Source organism: Capra hircus, chromosome 12, assembly GCF_001704415.2.
Source record: "Capra hircus breed San Clemente chromosome 12, ASM170441v1, whole genome shotgun sequence".
NCBI lineage: Eukaryota > Metazoa > Chordata > Mammalia > Artiodactyla > Bovidae > Capra > Capra hircus.
The window spans coordinates 17142313-17162965 of NC_030819.1; the positions used below are offsets into that span (position 1 = coordinate 17142313).

General features: G+C 44.1%; 1 protein-coding gene across 1 annotated transcript in view; it reads right to left on the minus strand.

Moving 5' to 3' along the window:
- The window catches only part of GPC6 (glypican 6), a 1225779-nt gene that overhangs the window by 6864 nt on the left and 1198262 nt on the right, over window positions 1-20653 (minus strand). The window contains exons 7-8 of the mRNA XM_005687698.3: window positions 17818-17954; window positions 3307-3482 (exon numbers count right to left, since the gene is read on the minus strand). Of these exons, the coding sequence (XP_005687755.2) occupies window positions 3307-3482; window positions 17818-17954 (313 nt within the window). The remainder of the gene's footprint in view (window positions 1-3306; window positions 3483-17817; window positions 17955-20653) is intronic.

A 20653-nucleotide genomic window follows, 5' to 3' on the forward strand; every position in this document is an offset into this window, starting at 1 on the left:
TTGATAAAATGTGACAGCGCCAAACCCAATGTGTACAATGGGGCTTGATAGGAAATATATTATTCCTCCAGCAAAGACGACTTAGATTTTAACGGGCTGTCTTTTATGTAAGTCAGTTAGCCTTGCTAGGCCCTGCTTGTTCACCTGTAAAAATGAGACTAGTCCTATCTACTTCATAGAATTGTTATAGGGTGAGATAAGTGTTATAAGTGAGATAATGTTCCTGGGAGGGCTTAGGAAATGTAGTAATGGTAAACAGAGAAATGACATTTACTATTTCCCCCATGTACACCATGGAGTCCATTCAATAGACCTAAATGTCTCCCTGCTGGTCTGAAATGGTGATGTATATATTGAGCTGCTCCACAAAGCCTAGTGCCATCTTGGCTGCTAGACAGTGGTACTTAAGAAAAGCCAAGGTGATGTCAGGACTCTTCCAATACCGCCCCACTAAGCAAGGCTCAACTCAGCACAACTTTATGTATTTATTAAACTTTTTTCAACTTTTTTCGGCTATATCACATGACATGCAGAATCTTAGTTCCCGGACCAGGAATAGAAGCACATCCCCTATAGTAGAAGTTCGATGTCTTAATCACTGAATCACCAGGGAAGTCCCAGTGTAATTTCTGTTTTCTTCATGAGACATCTAAAATACCACATAAGAGCACTTGAATATACTATACCAGGTTCTTAACATTTCCTCTAATTTATCTTTAGTGGCTTTCACAAGGGGGAAAATGCCCATTAATTAAATTCAGAGATATCACAGTTGCTAAGGGAATTGTTTTAAACACTGGTATTATGAACAAGAAGTTACATAACCTTTACAGATATTATTGAGGTGATTTAGAATATCAAAAATGTGGTAAGCAAATAATGATGGGAAATTTTAGCTGAGAAAAATAATGGCTCCATCTCTTTCTGAAAAGGAATCACAAATGCAGGTATTTAAGGGGCGAGTTTTAAAAATGTCAGAAGCAGTAATGGTGATGATGACTATAAGATGTGATAGTGGTTTATAAGATAGACACTATCCTAAAATAAGCTTCCCTGGTGGCTCAGATGGTAAAGAATTTGCCTGCAATGCAGGAGACCTGGCTTCGATCCCTGGGTCAGGAAAATTCCCTGGAGAAGGAAATGGCAATCTATTCCAGTATTCTTGCCTGGGAAATCCCATAGACAGAGGAGCCCGGTGGGTGATAGTCCATGGGGTCAAAAAGAGTCAGGCATGACTGAACGACTAATACTTTCACCCTAAAACGGGAGGTCAAGTTTGGTGCTGAGGTTACAGCAAAGTGATACTGAGTGTTGCTGATTTTTATTTTCTTTTTGGGGGAAATGGAGCAGGATGTCTTATCCAGGACGTATCTTAAGTTTTGCTGATTGATATGTATACAACCTCTTCAGGTCAGAGAGGAGAGAGAACCAAGGCCAACATCAACTAATTCTTATGTATCTTGAATTATTTAATTCAATAGTCATTCTCTGATGACAAAGTGCTTTATTAGATAGAGAAGATAAAAAAGATAAATTGAGAGTGAAGCTAAGAAATGAGCAGGGGAGAAGCAGCAAAGGCTGAAACCTAGTGTAATTTTCTCTTCTGAAGAGGGAAGGAGACATTTAGCAAAGAGGCAGAGAAATACTGGGAGGACTGAGAAAGCTTAGAGCAAATTTATCAGGTTGGCAATGATCCTGCACTTAGAAAGTTAATTTTTGAGTTATTTTAAGTGGAATTAAGCTCTAAAAATTTTCTGCAGGGGAAAACTCAGTAGAATGATGGTTAAGACTCAGATGACTTCATGTCTCCCATCTGTAACTTGTTTCTTTCTATCTCATTAATTCAAGCACATAGCATCATCTTTTGCTTCAGCGACCAAATTACAGAATCACTGGCAACTCCACATCTTATGTTCAAGGAATCTTCTCCCAAGAACTCTCTCTATATAAGAATATATATTTAAAAAAGCCAACAAAACAGAAAACAAACAAGCAAACAAAAAAATAAAACCCTTGCTTTTATAGTTACACATCTAGAAACCACTTAGACAAAACCCAAATATGGTTACTTTCATTCAACATGCACTTAACAGGCTTTCAAAATCACTTTTGGTACTTTGTAATCTTTAATAAAATAGTCATGTGTAATATTACATCAGCATTTTAGTATTTCACTCAAGATTTCAGATACAACAGTCAGTGGGTCATGCATGTGCACAATTAGAGAACAATGAACTGACTTCATGGCACATGAGATATTCATCTTAGCTCTTTCACACGTGGCCTCAAATGAACCTCCCAACAATCCTAACTCAGGTATGCTTCCCTGACGTGATCTTGAGTGATCGTGAGGACATTCTTCTCTTGGCGGTTGGGAGGAAGGATGGAAGTTTGAGGCAGAGACATAAGTGCTGATGGGGAAGGGGGGAGGGGAAAACATTACTTTGCTGTCTTGTAGTCAATGGATTAACTGGCAGATGAAACTGAACTTTAGTTTTGGTACAGTTGAATGTCAGCCACTGAAACTACTCCTTAAGAGCAGCTATGATTTTAGTCATATCCTAAAGAAAGATCAGGGCTCTCTGCCCAAAGGACTATAAAGAACTTTGCAGATGGGGTAAGAATGACACAAGAGAGCCAAGGTAAAAATTATGATAAACTTATTCATAAAACAGAGACAGGCTTACAGACTCAGAGAACGAACTTATGGTTACCAGGAGGAAAGCGGGGGAAGGATTGTTTGGGAGTCTGGGATCACTAGGTACACACTGCTATACTGAAAATGAATAACCAGCAAGGACCAGCTGCATAGCACAGGGAATGATGCTCAATATTCTGTGATAACCTAAGTGGGAAAAGATTTTGCAAAAGAATAGACACAAGTATATGTATAGCTGAATCACTTTGCTGTACACCGGAAACCAAAACAACGTTGTTAAACATCTCTGTTGACGTTGAGTCGCTAAATTGTGTCTGACTCTTTGCAACTCCATGGACTGTAGCCCACCGGGCTCCTCTGTCCATGGGGTTTCCCAGGCAAGAATACTGGAGTGGGTTACCATTTCCTCCTCCAGGGGAATCTTCCTGACCCAGGGATCGAACCCGAGTCTCTTGCATCTCCTACACTGGCAGGCAGACTCTTTCCTGCTGAGCAATCAGGGAGGCTCTCTAAACGACAAGTCTCCAATACAAAACAAAAATTAAAAAAAAAAACCAAAATAAAATTCTTTCTTTAAAACAGCAAATTACAGAATGATCTTCTATAATGGTTTTCACTCTGGAGGGTGCTGATAAAGGCTATCTTACTTGTGTCCTGGAAGTTGACGTCATTGCCATTGTATGCGTTCTTCAGTTTGTTGGTCATCACGCGGAGAGCCATGATCTGTTGCCTGATGAACGTGTCGGGCCGCGTGATGTCCACGTCCACCTCTGGGTTGTTGATCTGGTTGGTCAACCCGTCATTCATGATCTCAGGCAGGTATCTGGAGGGCACAGAGAGAGAGACCAGTTGGGGTGAGGCAGGAGCGACCTTGACACCAGATTTTGTCACGCTCTTTCTAACTGTGAACCCGAACGTCAGCAAAACCTGGGCTTGGTTTCCTGGAAAAAAACGCCAAGCAGTGAAAACAAGGGATACGTTTTCCCAGAGAGAAAGATGTGGCTAAAATGGCTTCAGAGCTGTCTCTAAATGGCACTAAATTCTCATGTAGGTTTGTCTACAAATAAATGCTCCCCTGAGGACTTCCAGAAACTATTCCTTAAAATTAATTTGTCTTCCTCCATCCCAAACGTTAAGATGGTTAAGTCAAGGACTTGACAGCTCACTCAGTGATCCTATGAATTTTGCTAGTAGGACCAGAACTTGTAAATTATACATGACCTTAGAGGGTTCCTTTGTATGAGGGTGCTCTTCCTCAATTGAGGAGGTCTGATCCCAGGTTTTAATCAGAACAAACTTCTGGATACACAAAACCATCTTTGGAAAGTTGGAGAAGCAACCAGTGATCACTGGAATATTTTAAGTGTCCATTAGGATTTTTAGTTTGTACTAGAATCTTGGGTCTAACTCGTCACAGAGTAGAAGAGTAAAATCTAATGTCAAATTTATATCACTGTTTTTTAAAACTTGTTCTCGTGTCAAATTGTCAGTCCTTCCAATGTCAACTGCTTAAGCTGCCCACGTGCATTTATACCAGCAGAGACTGAAGACCTTAGCAAAGTGCTCGCAGCGCCAGACTCCTTACTCTTGCGACCCGTCTGCTTTCTGCCCCTCTCCTCGTCTCACAAGGTTCTCACACATACTTCTTTCCTGTTTCCTGTGTCCCAAGTTGGAGTGCAGAGGGCTACAGCAGCTTCAGAATTCCTTGCCACCCCTGACCCCCGTCTTTCCATCCTGCTGCTGCTGCTGCTGCTAACTCGCTTCAGTCGTGTCTAACTCTGTGCGACTCCATAAACGGCAGCCCACCAGGCTCCCCAGTCCCTGGGATTCTCCAGGCAAGAACACTGGAGTGGGTTGCCATTTCCTTCTCCAATGCATGAAAGTGAAAAGTGAAAGTGAAGTCGCTCAGTCGTGTCTGACTCTTCGCAACCCCATGGACTGCAGCCCACAAGGCTCCTCTGTCCATGGGATTTGCCAGGCAAGTGTACTGGAGTGGGGTGCCATTGCCTTCTCCGTCTTTCCATCCTAGCGCATCCTAAATGACCTGTCTGGCTAACCTTCACAAAATACTGCTTCTATCATGTCACGCTTCTGTTGCTAATCTCTATGGGGTACTTACTAAATGCCAGTCATTGTGTTAAGCACTTTACCTGCATTACAAAAATTCGGTTTCCCAGCAGATCTAGGAGGTAGGTACTATTTTATCCCCATTTTGTGTAATAGAAAATGGAGGCTTAGTTACTGTGCAGTCACAGAGCTAATGGATCTAACTTCAGAGCCCATGTGTCCAAACACTCCATCATATTGCCTGTTTGATCACAAACTCCAATTCACACTTTATGGCTCAGCACTCCAAGCCCATTTCTACCTCCTCTCTACTTTCTCAGGTTTCAATTCTCCTTTCAAGGGACACTCCTTGCCTTATGCAATCCTCCCCAGGGATTCATCTTATCTTTGCTGGCAATGTACTTTTCCATTTAAGTTCCAAATATCTTTAAAGACCCAGGTCAATCCTCATTTCCTCTTTAAGATGTTTTCAAGCTTTTAGGGACCTGCCCATTCTTTCCTGCTTCCCAGGTGGCGCAGTGGTAAAGAATCTGCCTGCCAATGCGGGAGATTCAGGTTTGATCCTTGGGTGGGGAAGATGCCCTGGAGGAAGAAACGGCAACCTGCACCAGGATTCTTGTCTGGAAAATCTCATGGATGGAGGAGCCTGGAGGGCTACAGTCCACTGGGTCCCATAAAGTCGGACACGACTTAGTGACTTAGCATGCATGCCATTCTTTCCTAGGGCTTCCAAGTTTGGCAGGGTATTTTGGGCATTGCACCAAGTCATCTGCTGAGAGAGGGAGATGGGGCTGAAGGCCAGCCCAAATGCACCTGCAGGGCACCATTCACCATGCCTTTTTCTTTCCTTTCCTTTTCTTCTGCGGGAATCTTTTTAGTTTAGAAAATTACACTATACACCAAAGTAAAGACAATAGTGTAAAGAACCCTTGCATACCCATCTGGGTGCTTTTTCCCCCTAATTCCTACAAGGCACTATATTTGTCTGGGTCCTGGCAAGAAACAGATGGCACACTCAAAGGAGCAATAAAGAGAGTTAAAGAAGAGACAGTTTACAGAGGTGTGAACAGGGTTGAAGGAAGCCAGTGTGATGAAGAACCCTGGGGCTGGTAACAGCAGAACGGCCAGAAGGGATGGAGCTGTTACCAGAATGCACCGGCTCTGAAGCCACGGAATGTGGCCGGAAGATGCTGCAGCTGCCAAAGCAAGGTCCCTCAAGGAGGGAGCAGAGGGAGTGATATCCTGACCTTTCCAGTCCCTCCTTCTGACCTCTGGCTGCTGCCTCTCATTGGCTGAACCCAATTGGAAGCCAGAAGGAAGGGCTATCCAGCTGATGTGGTATGTAATGTTCTTCTTTAGGACATAGACCAAGGTTGGAAGGATGAAGAGCAGATCTCAAGGAGGGCGGGGGGTGCCAGGACATCCAGCCCAGGCATCTGATGGACTGGTGGCAGCCCTGCCTAGCTGCTATCATTAGCATTCCTCAACTGCCTCTCCTGATGTGGCTTGAAAGCTGAAAAAAACTTCCCTTCCTCAGAGAAGGTGGGATGATATGAGAGAGTAGTATTCAAACATATACATGGAAAGCGAAAGTCGCTCAGTCGTGTCCGACTCTTTGAGACCCCATGGACTGTCCATGGAATTTTCCAGGCCAGAATACTAGAGTGGGTAGCCTTTTCCTTCCTCAGGGGATCTTCCCAACCCAGGGATCAAACCCAGGTCTCCTGCATTGCAGGTGGATTCTTTACCAACTGAGCCACAAGGGAAGCCCACTACCATATGTAAATGAATAGCCAGAGGGAGTCTGATGTATGATGCAGGGAGCCCAAAGTCAGAGCTCTGCGGCAACTTAGATGAGTGGGATGGGGAAAGAGGTGGGAGGGAAGTTCTTGAGGGAGGGGACATATGTACTCCTAATGCTGATTCATGTTGTTTGTATGGGAATAACCATCACAGTATTGTAAATTAATTATCCTCTAATTAAAATAAATATATAAAAATAAGAAATTTGCCCTTCCTCTATTTTGTCCTTCCTATGTACATATACTCATACAATATACTTGTGCTTAAAATTCTTCCCCTTCCTGCAGGTTATTTTGCAAGTTTCCAAAACCAAAGGCTCTGTCCATCAGCCTCCAAAAGAAATAAAAACACACAAAGAAACTTTTATATTTAAGCCATTTTTCAGGCAATGAAATCTTATGCGTGATGTATTTGTGCACTAACTGGTTTACCCATCCCCACCCAGGGACTGAACCTGGGTCTCCTGCCTTGCAGGCAGATTTTTTACCATCTGAGCCACCAGGGAAGCCCCATTTTACATCAGACGTCTCCGACTAAGCTCCGTGTCTTTATCCATATCTTGAACAACTGACATGATCATGAACATTCATGATGTTCATTGCATAATGAAAAATAAAACACACAGAGTGCACTTCAAATTCTGTTCCATAAAACTTCACTGTATTTACTGCCTTAAAAAATGTCCTAATTGAAATGAAAAAGAGTCAGGGAGCTGTATTTATTTATTTTTATAGTAAAGTGTAACTTCTGTGCTGTCTTTTCATATATCTGATATACCAATAAAACTTTGTTAGATTCTGAGATTGTTTTCCTGATATACATTCTGAAATATGACATTGATTGACTATTACTGACATTCAATTATACGTGCCAGGTTTGGTGAGTTCTACCTAATCACTAAAGTGAAGTCGCTCAGTTGTGTCCAACTCTTTGCGACCCCATGGACTAAAGCCCAACAGGCCCCTCCGTCCATGGGATTCTCCAGGCAAGAATACTGGAGTGGGTTGCCATTTCCTTCTCCAGGGGATCTTCCTGACCCAGGGATCAAACCCAGGTCTCCTGCATTGCAGGCAGATGCTTTAACCTCTGAGCCACCAGGGAAGCCCAAAGCCCATTGAAATACACAACCTAAGGGTCGGCCAGCCTCTGCTGGCACAGAAGCAGAGGGGCTGAAAGGTGCTCATGGGCTCTGGTGTTGTCCCTTAACATTCTGAACAGTGATCCCTATGGCTGTACCTGTGCTGAGTCAGAGGAGGGCTTTGTTTCTTTCAGCTGCTGTGTGCATGGCCCAGCTAGCTGAGACTCATTTATCAGAAGCCGACTGCGATAGCTTACATGGAATGCTACCCTTGGGAGTTTGAGCACACAGGAACAATACAAGGCTGCCAAAGAAACCCAGCCTCTAACTGTGTCTGCCGATGCTCAGCCATTTACAATAAAAACAAGTAACAATGAGCCTATGTCCTTAAGAACCTTTCTTCCTTTCAGTGTATTCAAAGGGGAACTTTAGAGACTATATGGAAACTTATAGCGAAAAACACAGTTGGAAAGGAAAATGGCTGTTTTGTCACCCCAGGGGCACATCCTGAGGCCATATTTGTGGATGTCCAGAGTGCAGCCTGGGGGATCCCTGGAAGCCCAGTTCAGCGCCAGCTCATTTATTTGTTGCCTCTCTTGTTTGATCTCTTTGTGCTGTGCACTGTGCTTAGTCGGTCAGTCAAGTCTGACTCTGTGATCCCATGGACAGAGGAGCCTGACAGGCTGCAGTCCATGGGGATTCTCTAGGCAAGAATTTTGGAGTGGGTTGCCATGCCCTTCTCCAGGGGATCTTCCCAACCCAGGGATCGAACCCAGGTCTCCTGTGTTGCAAGCGGATTCTTGACCATCTGAGCCACTGGGGAAGCTATCCTGAAGAATGGATGCACCTTTGAGCCCATAATATTCTTCCCTTAATTTGATCTTGCACCAGCTCTTTGATGTGAGGGCATTTTTGTACCATCATGGTTCTGGGAGACATGGGAAGGGAAGAGAATGTTGCTACAGAGAGCCCAGGTTCTGAGGCTGGCTCCACATTTAACTGGGGCAGGGAAAGCCCAGAAATGACCAACTGGAGGGGTGCCACTATTTGCCACTGCCTTGTGCTGTAGAGTGGAAAGTAAGTGGCATCCAGGAAGAGTCAAGCATAGCCGCCCCACTTTGTTGCCCTTTATTTTCTGAGACCACATGTAGGGGCTAAATCATTGACAGTTTGGCAGAATTACATATCTTCTCATCTGCTATCATCTATTTGCTTGCATTCTCCCCAGATCTACCTGTTGAAAACCTGATGCCCAAAGTGATAGGATTAGATGGAGAGGCATTTGATCAAGAAGGCTCTGCGTTCGTGATTGGGACTAGAGCCCTTATAAAGAAGGCCACACAGGGCTTCCCAGCCCCTCTGCCAGGTGAGAATATGATTAGAAGCCTTCCCAGAAGGGGTTCTGGTGGAGGATATCACTGTGGAGCTTGTGTGATGAGTGACTCAGCCAGCACAGCAGGCATGCTTGACCCAGGACGCTGCTGTCAGTGGGCTCGGGATGGATGGAGCATGGAGAAATATCAACTCCTGCTCAAGCTAGAGGGAAAGTAAAATGCCGCAGCACTATGGAAAACAGGATGGCAGCTCTTCAAAACAGTAAAAATAGAGCTACCATCTGATCCAGCAATTCCACTTCTGGGTATATATCCAAAAAAATTGCAAGCAAGGACTCAAATAGATATTTCTCTGTTGACAGCAGCATTATTTACAACAGCCAGAAGTGGAAGCGAACCAGGTGCCCAGTGACAGATGAATGCATAAGCAAAAAGTGGTCTATACATAAAATAATTCAGCCTTACAAAGGAAGAATGGGAACTCCCTGGTGGTCCAGTGGTTAGGACTCCATGCTTTCAATGCCGAGGACTCAGGTTCAATCCCTGGTCAGGAACTAAGATCTGGTAAGTTTGGCAAACCACGTGGCACAGCCAGGAAAAAAAAAAATTCTGACACATGTTAACATGCCAACAGGGGAAGGATAAGATGGTTGGATGGCATCACCGGCTCAATGGACTTGAGTTTGAGAAAGCTGTGGGAGATGGTGAAGGACAGGGAAGCCTGATGTGCTGCAGCCCATGGCATCACAAAGAGTCAGACACGACTGAGCGACTGAACAACAACAAAAACAACAACATGCCAACATGGATGAATCTTAAAGACATCATGCTAAGTGAAATAAGCTGATCACAGAGGGACAAATGTATAATTTCACTTATGTAAGGTACCTGGAATAGTCAAATTTGCACACATAAAGTAGAACTGTGGTGGCTGGGACTGGGGGTGGGGAAGGGAGGTGTGGGGAATTATTGTTTATGAGTGTGGAGCTTTAGCTGAGGAAGGTGAAGATTTTTGTGGATGGATGGCAGTGATGGGTGCACAATTCTGTGAATGTACTTAATGCCACTGAACTGGACACTTGAAAAATGGCAGAAATGTTAAAATCCATGTTATATATGTTTTACCACACTTTTAAAAAGCCTAACTTTTAAGTACCATTTTTCTAAAGTTCTTGAGAACTTTTCTATTTTTCCTTTCTCCATTTTTATGGGCTGCTGCAAAGTGGTATTATTCAAAACATACTGTGACTTTAGGCTTTAAGTGGACTTATAAATTCTTGAAGACTTTTGAGCTGGAGTTGTCTGTGGCCTAGGTACTCCAAAGAGATGGGACACTGAGACATGGTCAAAGGCACAGAGGCTGACCCAGGACACCTGAGATCTCTCTGGAATCCAGCAGTGTGATTGTGGGCAACTAACTTAGCTACTGTATATGTATATGTATATGTATATGTATATGTATATGTATATGTATATGTATATGTATATAATATGAAAAGTGAAAGTAGGAGTGTTAGTTGCTCAGTCAAGTTCGACTCTTGGCAGCTCCATGGACTGTAGCCCACCAGGCTTCTCTGTCCATGGAATTCTCTAGGTAAGAATCCTGGAGTGGGTTGCCATTTCCTTCTCCAAGATGTCTTTCTGACCCAGGGATTGAAACTGGGCCTCCTACATTGCAGGCAGATTCTTTACCTACTGAATCATCAGGGAAACCCATATATAGTATATATATATATATATATATACACACTATATATGTATATACATACTAAGTACTATATATATACATACATATATATGCTGTGTCTATATATACATATATATATACACACACACACACACAGCACTATCCATATAATATAAAAGCCATCATATAAGGGATATAACTCTATGTACATATCCATACATATAATATTTACATCATTTGTTTCATAAGCTGCCATATTAAGTGAAGTGATATGAAATTGCTTGACAAATATAATACACTATACAATTGCAATGCCCCCTTATGAAAATTAAGTTGTTAACATGGCTCCCTCAAACGCTGAACCTGTTTCTTAGGAGGGCTGACAGCAGCAGAATTCCGAGCTTTAAAGCCTGGATTCATGGACAGAAGAGTGATTTGCTGTGGCTTTCCTCCAGCTGGAGGATGTGGGGCATGAAATGGCCTGAAACTCTCGGAGGACACACCGCTCATTGGTTGTGCCAGTGAACAGAAGCTAAACTCTTTGACTTGGCTTCTCAACTCATTGGCAGGAGCTGCCGACACCATCCTTTCTTGGTAGAACCGGAGACAGCAGATCCTGGGCGGGCAGGAGGGAAGACCCACGAGCCAGGCCTCAGGCTGCCGAGCTGCCGACACAGCACGCGTCTTTCCTCCTGTCTGTAGCCACGCTTCTTATCACTTCCACACAGTGTCCCGCTCCCCCAAGGCAGTCAGCCTTTGTGGGATCTTCCCTCCTGAACATCCCAGAGAAGGGAAGCGGGCTTTCAGCTATGCCAGCTTGGACAGTTGCCAGTTCTCATCCCAGACAGGCTTCCCACTTTCCCCAGGTGCTTGCCCGGCTGTGTATACTTCAAATATTTTACAGTTCTTTCAAACGCAGCTGGACTGCTTTGGACATACCCTGCAATCAGACTAAGGCAATACTCCAGATCTGCCAAGTTGCTGTCTTTGACACATTTCTCATCACCACGTACCATTTCGCCACTCTGCCAGCTGCTCACACGTACCCACTCATGACTTCCTAGTTTCTTTGCTTAGTCAATGCACTTGGTGGCTGCTGAGAGTGACTGACCTATTTTCTAGATTTTTCCACTTTTCCTATTTCCTACAATTTACTGTATTTACCTCCTGGCCTCAGGGAGGATTTCCTTGAGGGACACAGTTACTTCTATGAGGATCAGGTGCCTTAAAAGACAGCAAAGGCTCCTGGCAAAAGCTGTGTTACCAACGGATCCAATTAATCCTTGTCTCCCGGCTGGCCTCTTGATGGCCTCCTTCTGAAAAACATCTTAAGGAAAAGACAGTGCTGGCTAAATACTAGCTGACAAGGAACGGAACCAGGAAGCTGTTTTGCCAACTTTAAAGGGAGAGAAGAGAGTCTGGCTATAACTAACTCAACAAACCCTGAAGACTCTGAGATTGTCTACGTTCTGTCCTGAGATCCATAGGCTTTGGGGACCTGCCTCAAACTGGATTGCATCGCCTTTCTCCTGCACCATCCCATCATCTTCTACATTCCCTGTTTCTTTTTAACTTCTGTGAGCTTAGAAAAAGGAACACACTCCTCATGAAAGATACAGGTGATGTGATTCAACATGGTTATATCAGTTGGGTCATTTGTAGAGACATAAATGAGCCTAGAGTGAAGTTAAGTCAGAAAGAGAAAAACAAGTATCATATATTAATGCATATATGGGGAATCCAGAAAAAAAATGGTACAGATAAAACTATTTCCAGGGCAGGAATGGAGACACAGATGTGGAGAACGGATGTGTGGACGTGGGGCGGAGGATGGGGGGTGGTAGGATGAATTGGGAAACTGGGATTGACCTACGTGCACGTGTGTGCCAAGTTACTTCAATCGTGTCTGACTATTTGCGACCCTGAGGACTGTAGCTCACCAGGTTCCCCTGTCCATGGGATTCTCAAGGCAAGAAAACTGGAGTGGGTTGCCATGCTCTCCTCCAGGGGATCTATCCGGCCCAGGGATCGAACCTGCATCTCTTATGTCTGCTGCACTGGCAGGTGGGTTCTTTACTGCTAGTACCACTTGGGAAGCCCTGTAGACAATGTTTGTGTCCTGCTAAGATCCACAGATTGAAGCCCTGAACCTCAGTGTGATGGGATTGGGAGGTGGGGTCTTGGGGAGGTAATTAGGTTATGAAGGTGAAGCCCCTATGATGGCATTAGCGACCTTACAAGAAGAGGAAGAGACCAGAGCCCTCTCTCTCTGCCACCTGAGGGCACAGCTCAGAACAACTGCTCGGAAGTGGGCTCTTATTAGAACCCAGCCTTGTTGACTTCTAGCCTCCAGACTATGAGAAAATAAAATTTTGCTTAAGGTCTCCAGTCTATGGCAGCATTGTTAAATCAGCATGAGCTAGGAGAAGGAAATGGCAACCCACTCCAGTGTTCTTGCCTGGAGAATCCCAGGGACAGCGGAGCCTGGTGGGCTGCCATCTATGGGGTCGCACAGAGTCGGACACGACTGTAGCGACTTAGCAGCAGCAGCAGCAGCAGGACACTAACTGAATGCAGTACTGACCAGGGATTCAAAGCATCCATCCTTGGCCCCCAAGGGCATCTCATGAGAGACAAGAGGTTTGCGCAGACAGTATCCTGTCTTGAGAAGGCTGTGCTGCATTTCCAAGTCAAAATTCCCTCTTGATGCACTTGTGAAGCTTAAGCAATTTGTTGTCGAGATGACTTTAACCTGGCTCGGGCTCAGCTATCTTTAGTGCGTGATGTTCCGAATGAACCACGCGACCTGCCTAATCTAGTTGCTGTTGCCATTTGTAATAGAAGAAAAAGCCCATTAAAGGAAACATCAAGGGTATCCTTGGAGGTGAAGAGAAAACAGCAAATCGTAACATGTTCCCCAAGGCTTGTGCGTGAACTGAAAAAAGGGAATATCTTACATATTAATAGGAACTTAAAGGAGGCCTGCCGAGATGAAACACAGGACTATGTGAATCTGAATATCAGATCGACAACAAATCCTTAGTGTAAGTGTGTTTCCCTTGGTGTCTGCTTTTCTTAGGTGCCAAAGCTGGCAACTCTGCCTTTGAACCCTGCTACTCAAAATGCAATCCCTGGACCAGAAACCCCTGCTTCCCTGGGAAACATATTAAAAACATAGAATTCAGTTCCATCACAGACTTATTGAATCAGAATCTGCATTTTTTAACAACCCCCACCCTCAGATTTTAGCCTGTCCTTTTGAGAGGTGCTGCTTAGAGGTTACCAGCTATTCTCACAGACTTTATTGCATTGGTCTTTAGAACTGTCCCAACAGGGTGGCAAGGGAAGGAGAAGCAGGGGAGGACCTTTCCTGACCACCTGGTCCTGTTGTCAGAATGGAGGTTTCCATGCTGACAGGGTCATGGGCGTGCCCACAATCTCCTCCCATCAGAGGGCACACTCTCCTCCTTCTACCTCACCTTCTGTTTCCAGACCTGCTGGGCTACTGAAGTACACTGAGATCTGCCAGAGATGGATGAAGGTGAGAGCAGGAATGAAGATGGGCCCATGTTCTAGGGGAGACACTGCTCATACATCCTTGACCATCAACTCAACACAGCCGCTCTTACCCTGCAGTTGCCATAGCAGCCACATCTGTGTGCATCCTGTTTTGTGTCAAAGTCATCACCAATTTCAACAGGCGATATTCATTTTGTAACAGCTATTATAAAACAATACATACTGGGTGAAAACAATACATACTTGGGGACACAGAGTGACATATCTACTGTAGGAGGCATTTTGACTTTGGAAATGTTAACATATGAAATGGACATGCTTCTGAATCAAGGAGGTATGGTAGAGAGCTTAGAGCAGCATTCAGAAAGCAATCAGGAGAAAAATGGGTGCTGGCAGACAAGTCTGAGCAAGTACTTAGGATAAAAGGGCTGCAGAGACTGTGGCTAAAGGAATTGGAAGGATAAAATATTGTACAAAGAGGAGGAAATATCTAGGTTACCAGCAGCCTCATCTCACAGGCCTGAGTTTTAAAACTCCAGACAATTTCTATCAATGCTAGTAAACATTGCTGTTCCACACTTGATAGATATTTTTTGAAATAAAAGTTCTGTTTCTTTTATTTCATAGGGTGACAAGAATAATCTTTCTTTCTTTCTTTTCTTTTTTATTTTTTACAAGCATTCCTAAACATTTCAGAAGGCCTTTCATTTGACAGTCCATACTTCAAAAATAGGGAAAAAATACCTTGTCTGCATTACAAATAGATTTTTCAACTTACAAAATAGTTCAGTGGAATTTTTTTTTTAGTGACAACTTCTCTGCTGTGTTCCTAGATCAATTAATATTTGGATGAGAAGAAAGTTTTAATTAAATTTAATCCAACAAGTCTGTATTGGTTATCTACTTACAATGTTATTAAATATAAAGCTATAATATTAAGAGTTCATTATAGTGGAAGAAGTAAAAAGAGAACTAAGAAAACCATGTGAAATTATAACTTTTCAATGGAAGTATAATTTGAGTCACAAATATTTGCCAGTATTATCTTTTTATTAATACATTGGGTTAAAGTCTGGAATATTCCTGCAAATGATTTTATTGTATTAAATTTGATGATTTCCCTCACCTGCATAAAAACCCCTAATGGCTTCTCATGGACTCAGGATAAAATTCAAATTTCATCCCTGAGCACTGAGCAGGTGTCTCCTGGCTATGTGGTCCTTTCCCAACCCACAGTCCAACAGGAGGGTACTCAAAGTTCCAAAGTCCACTGTCCTGTCTCCAGTCGCTGTGCCTTTTCACGTGTTGACAGACACCACTGCCATCACATAGTACTTAACTGACAGAGCCTTGCACAGCGCCTGGGCTAACGGTGTGCTTAATAAGATTGCTGATGGACTGAATGAATGAAAGAGCAAAGAATCTACTTCATTTGTTCTCCTAGCCCAGGGATGACAGTATATATCTGTCACTCATTTTAGAGTCAGGGTATTGAAGTGAAATGGCTTCTCACGTGGCTCAGTGGTAAATAATTTGCCTGCAATGCAAATTGTGAGATCAAATGTGAGTTTGATCTCTAGGTCGGGAAGATACCCTGGAGGAGAAAATGGCAGCCTGCTACAATATTCTTGCCTGGGAAATTCCATGGACAGAGAAGCTTGGCAGTCTACAGTCTAGGGGGTTGCAAAGAGTTGGACAGGACTTAGCGACTAAACAACAACAACAACCGCACTGAAAAGAATACTCTCTAGGGTTTGGGAGATGTCAGCTTTCACCTTAGTTCATCGGCTACCCTTAGACTAATGGTTTACCCTGTCTAGATTCCTGACTGCATAATGAGGAACTTGGCTGAACCATCCCAGGCTCTTCTCGCTCTGACTTCATGGTCTTTATCTACCCCATTCATTTTCTTGATGGAATGTAGTCCCCTCCCCAGTCCTTGCAGCAAACCTTTCTTTATATTTCTTCTGTAAGAATTTACAGGGCCTTCCCTGGTGGTCCAGTGGTTAAGAATTCACTTTCCAATGCAGGGGATGCCGGTTTGATCCCCAGTCAGGAAACTAAGATGCCACATGCTGAGGGGCAGCTAAACCCCCTTGCTGCAACCACTGAGCCTGCATGCCCTGGGCCCCCCGTGCTACAACCAGAAAAGCCCACGTACTGCAATGAAGACCCAGCACAGCCAAAATTAAAACAATAATAATAAAAAAAATTGCACACATGCTAATATCCAGTAACCTGTGTAACTCTCCATGGGAATGCAGTTCAAAACACAGCCGCCGTTTTAGCCAAGGCTAAAAGGTAAACACAGATGGGCAATGGAGCAGCTTGAAAAATCAACCACTTTATTCATTAGGCCATCTGGTCATCCTTTACAGTGTCTTTCTGTACAGTCATTAGGAAAAGACACATTAGAAGCTGTTAATTCGCACCCGAATTTGCTGGCCCAAGGTCCCCTTCACAGAAGACTGGAAACTGCTAAGTTACTAAGTATTTTTGAGGGGCAGCACTGTTGATACTGAGAAAAGCGTTTGGTACCCTCATAATTTAAGACTGTCACATGGATATTTGGGGGGTAACTTGAAATGACTGCAGTTCTTTCAACAGCTGTCTTGTTTTCCTCTTGCTAATCTCTCTCTAGGGTGACTAATAATACCAATAGAAGCTAAAAATGCAACTCAGCAGTGTAAGAAATTAGCACCCAATGAGCACCTCACTTGCACCCCTGCCTCCTGCAGCTTGGTCTGAACTTAATATCCATGAATCTTCTTGTTCTCTTTTCATCACAGCTGTTTCATATGCTCAAAAATGCCCAATAAGGCCCCAGAACAGACCCCTTCTTTTAGCTCTTCCACCTGCCTGTTGATCCCCAAAGATTCCTTGAATCCAGTTTACCAGCTGCTTTGCTCACCTGCACCCCTGCTGAGGAGGCTTTGGGCGGACTCCTCTCCTGGTGTCTGCCTTGCCTGCCAACTCCCAGCCAGTTCTCCCGTCCAACTTCTCCACCCTATGACAGCTCAGGCCAAGCCCATTTCTGGGCTGAATCAAGACAGTCAGAAACTCCATACCAAGGGGCAGTAGCCTTGGGCAGCAGAGCAGAGGAGGAGAACAGAGCCATCTCTCAGCAGGAGATTCCAATGGGTCTTTCTAAGGCGCCAGACTTACGAGAATGCTTTCCTCATTGTCTGTTATTTTCTTTTTCCCTTACCCTTCGAGTCAGACTTCGGTATTTTCTTTTTCTCCCAGGGTGAAAAAAATGACAGTTGAATGTTCACTTCCTGTTTAACTTGTAATGGAAAAATACCCCAGTAAGCTGTGCAAATTTAACTGTGGATAAAAATAGCTCCGCTACCTTAAAGTCATTAAGAGAACATTAAAAAGCTCTTTGTGATCTCAAGATATCCGTAACCTGGCATCTGTCACCATCCCTCTGTCCTCATCCAGAGGGGAGGCATGCAGAACAAGGATTCCACGCTTAATGGCACCTTGAGAGTAAGCGCTCCCAGGTGCCCATCAAACCTGTCACTCTGAACAGCTGTCGCTAAGTGACGACTTGTCGCTCCACCCTCCGCTGGTTTTTGCATAAACAGGTCTGCACCATTGTGCCAGGAGAGCCTTCCAGGACTGGATGTGCAGTATCCCTTCCGCAAGAACAGCAAGCCACCCTCACCTGGCTTTGCTGTGTCCATTCCAACATTCCTCTTCATTGGACGTGCCAGCCGTCACGCTCTCGTCCTTGCAGATGGTGTAGGGCAATGTTGACCAGACCTTTTTAGAGAGCTTCAGTTTCTCTTTTATGTCTGTGACCTGATCAAGAAAGCAAGGAAAGAGAGTGAACATTCTCGCTGGGCATCATCCGTTTCTACACCAGGACACAGTGCAGGGGAAGGTTAGAGTCCATGATGGGACGAGCACAGATTCCCCATCAGCTTTAAGAGAGAACCCATCCTGTAGGACTTATTGCCCAGGAAAGCCTCACTTCCTCCTTCCTCCACTTCCCTCTAGCTTCTGGCAGAGGGTTCTCAGATAATTGACTCTTGGTTTTCCATTTTTTTCTGCCCTCCCATCCTTTGAAGTAAAAACTTATGAGGCATCTCAACTGGCTGTGGGTCCCCCTCCAGCTGGGAGAAATAGGGGTTCCCTATTGCAAACACCCTCAATCTGATCTTCAGGATTCATTTGCCTGGATGTCAGATAAACACACCTAAGGGATGAAAAAAGAGATACAAGGTGTTCCCCAAAGGTCTACTCGTTTCTGCAAGAAATGAGTATAGTCACTAATTCAGCCCTGGTGACCCTTGCTCTTGACCAGTGGACAGGCCCACAGAGTACACTCTTGGACGATGAGGAGCACCCTAAACCCACTTTAAAATCTCTAGCAGCAGAGACAAGAGTCATTCTGAATATGGGTAAATGTAAAATCCACAGTCCTGTGGATGGATGGCTGGGAGGAGCTTGGTACCAGCAACTTAAGGGCTTTCAGGCTCAGCGGTGACTTCTTGTCTGCCGAAAGTGTAGGACAGGGATTCAGTGCCATTTTGGCTCCACAATAAGAATTGAGGTTCATGCAGTCACACCATGATGCTCTACTCTGTCTATAAGAACAAGGGGAAAATCTATGGATGGTGGAAATGCCACTGTTATAGGTTGAATTATGTCCTGTAATATTCATATGCTCAAGTCCTAACCCTCAGAACCTCAAGCATATGACCTTATTTGGATCTGGGATCTTTATAGAGGTAAGGAAAGGTAAAATGAGGTCATTAGTTGGCACGAGTACAATAGCACCGGTGTCCTTATACAAAGGGGGGCTTTGACCACAGGGGTGTGCATGGAAGCAAGACAATGTGAAGAGACACAGGAAGAAAACATTCACCTACAGGCCAAGGAGAGAAACCTGGACAGAATCCTATCCTCACAGCCCTCAGAAGCAGCCAACCCTGTTGACACTTTGATTTTCGACTTTTGGCCTCCAGAACTACAAGACCACACATTTCTGTGGTTTAAGCCACCCATACCTTATTGTGACAGCCTGGCAGACCTATACAGCATCCTAGAAGGGAGGATCACTCACACTTGCGATCAGTGGCCTTCGGAAACAAAGTATTCTGTGTTTACTGTGGATGCAGTACAGATCTGAGAAAACACTTCAACGATCTGTTGTCAGGTGTAAGAGGAAACACAAAAAAATAAAAGAGCATTTCATGTTGTCCCGAGTTATGTTTCTCAGTAGTTCCAGAACTGTACAGTTTTTGGTCTTTGCTTATTTGTGATTCTGGTGATGACAGAGATTTCAGCCCTGGGAAATGTCACCTGTCAGATAGGGAAGATGACCGGAATGTTGAACCTAAGACCTTGATACATATCCTTGAATGATGTGATGTTATTTTTGTTTCAGAGCATTAAAAAAAAAATCTGCAAGTGATGAAATTCCAAAGAGTAGCTTATACTCAGTAAATCTTAGGGTAGCTTAAAAACTACACTCTCTGATTTCCTCCACTGGTACTGACTTTGATCCATAGACTGCCCCCTTGGCCCTCCTTCCAGCCAATCTAACTGCCTAAAAAGTGTTAGCCACTTAGTTGTGTCTGACTCTTTGCTATAGACCCCAGGCAGACTATAGCCTGCCAGGTTCCTCTGTCCATGGAATTCTCCAGGCAAGAATACTGGAGTGGGTAGCCATGCCCTCCTCCAGAAGATCTTCAAAACCCAGGGATGAAACCTGGGTCTTCTAATTGCAGACAGATTTTTTTACTGTCTGAACCACCAGGGAAGCCCCTCTGACTGGCTAAAGGGACTGCAGTGATGCTAGTCCTTTTCCGCTCACCATTTTAGCACAAATGTATACGCATATTGCCATTGGTTTTTAAAATTTTTTTGTTTTAAATATGTGTAGTCATTTCTGTCCAGCCATAGATAGATGGACACTCTCTGTTTAACAACTACTCAAAAAACTTCAAATCCCTGAAACCTCAACTAGGAAATGTTGAAAGTATGACAGAAAAATCACCATTCTGCAGCCATCTCATAGTAATAACTGATCTCAGTGAGTATCATCAATAGATTCTGTTGTGAGTTGAATTGTGTCCACCCTAAAAGATGGATTCTGCTCACCAATACCTGTGAATGTGAACTTGACCTTATTTGGAAACAAAATCTTTGTAGATGATCAAGTTAAAATGGGGTCATTAGGGTGGGCCCTAATCCAAAATGACTTCGTTCTTATCAAAAAGGGAGATTTAGATACAGAGATACCCACAGGAAGGAAGCCCTGTGGAGAGGAAGGCAGAGATTGGGATAATGCTTCTATAAGCCAAGAAACACCAGCGACTGCCAGTGAGCCACCCGAAGACAGGGGACAGGGCTGGGACAGACTCTCCCTCTTGGAAAGGAACAGCCCTGCTGACACTGGGGTCTCAGACCTCCAGCCTCCAGACTGTGAAAAATTCAGTTTCTTTTATTGTAAGCCACCCAGTTGGTGATTATGCAGTCCTAGCCAACTAGCA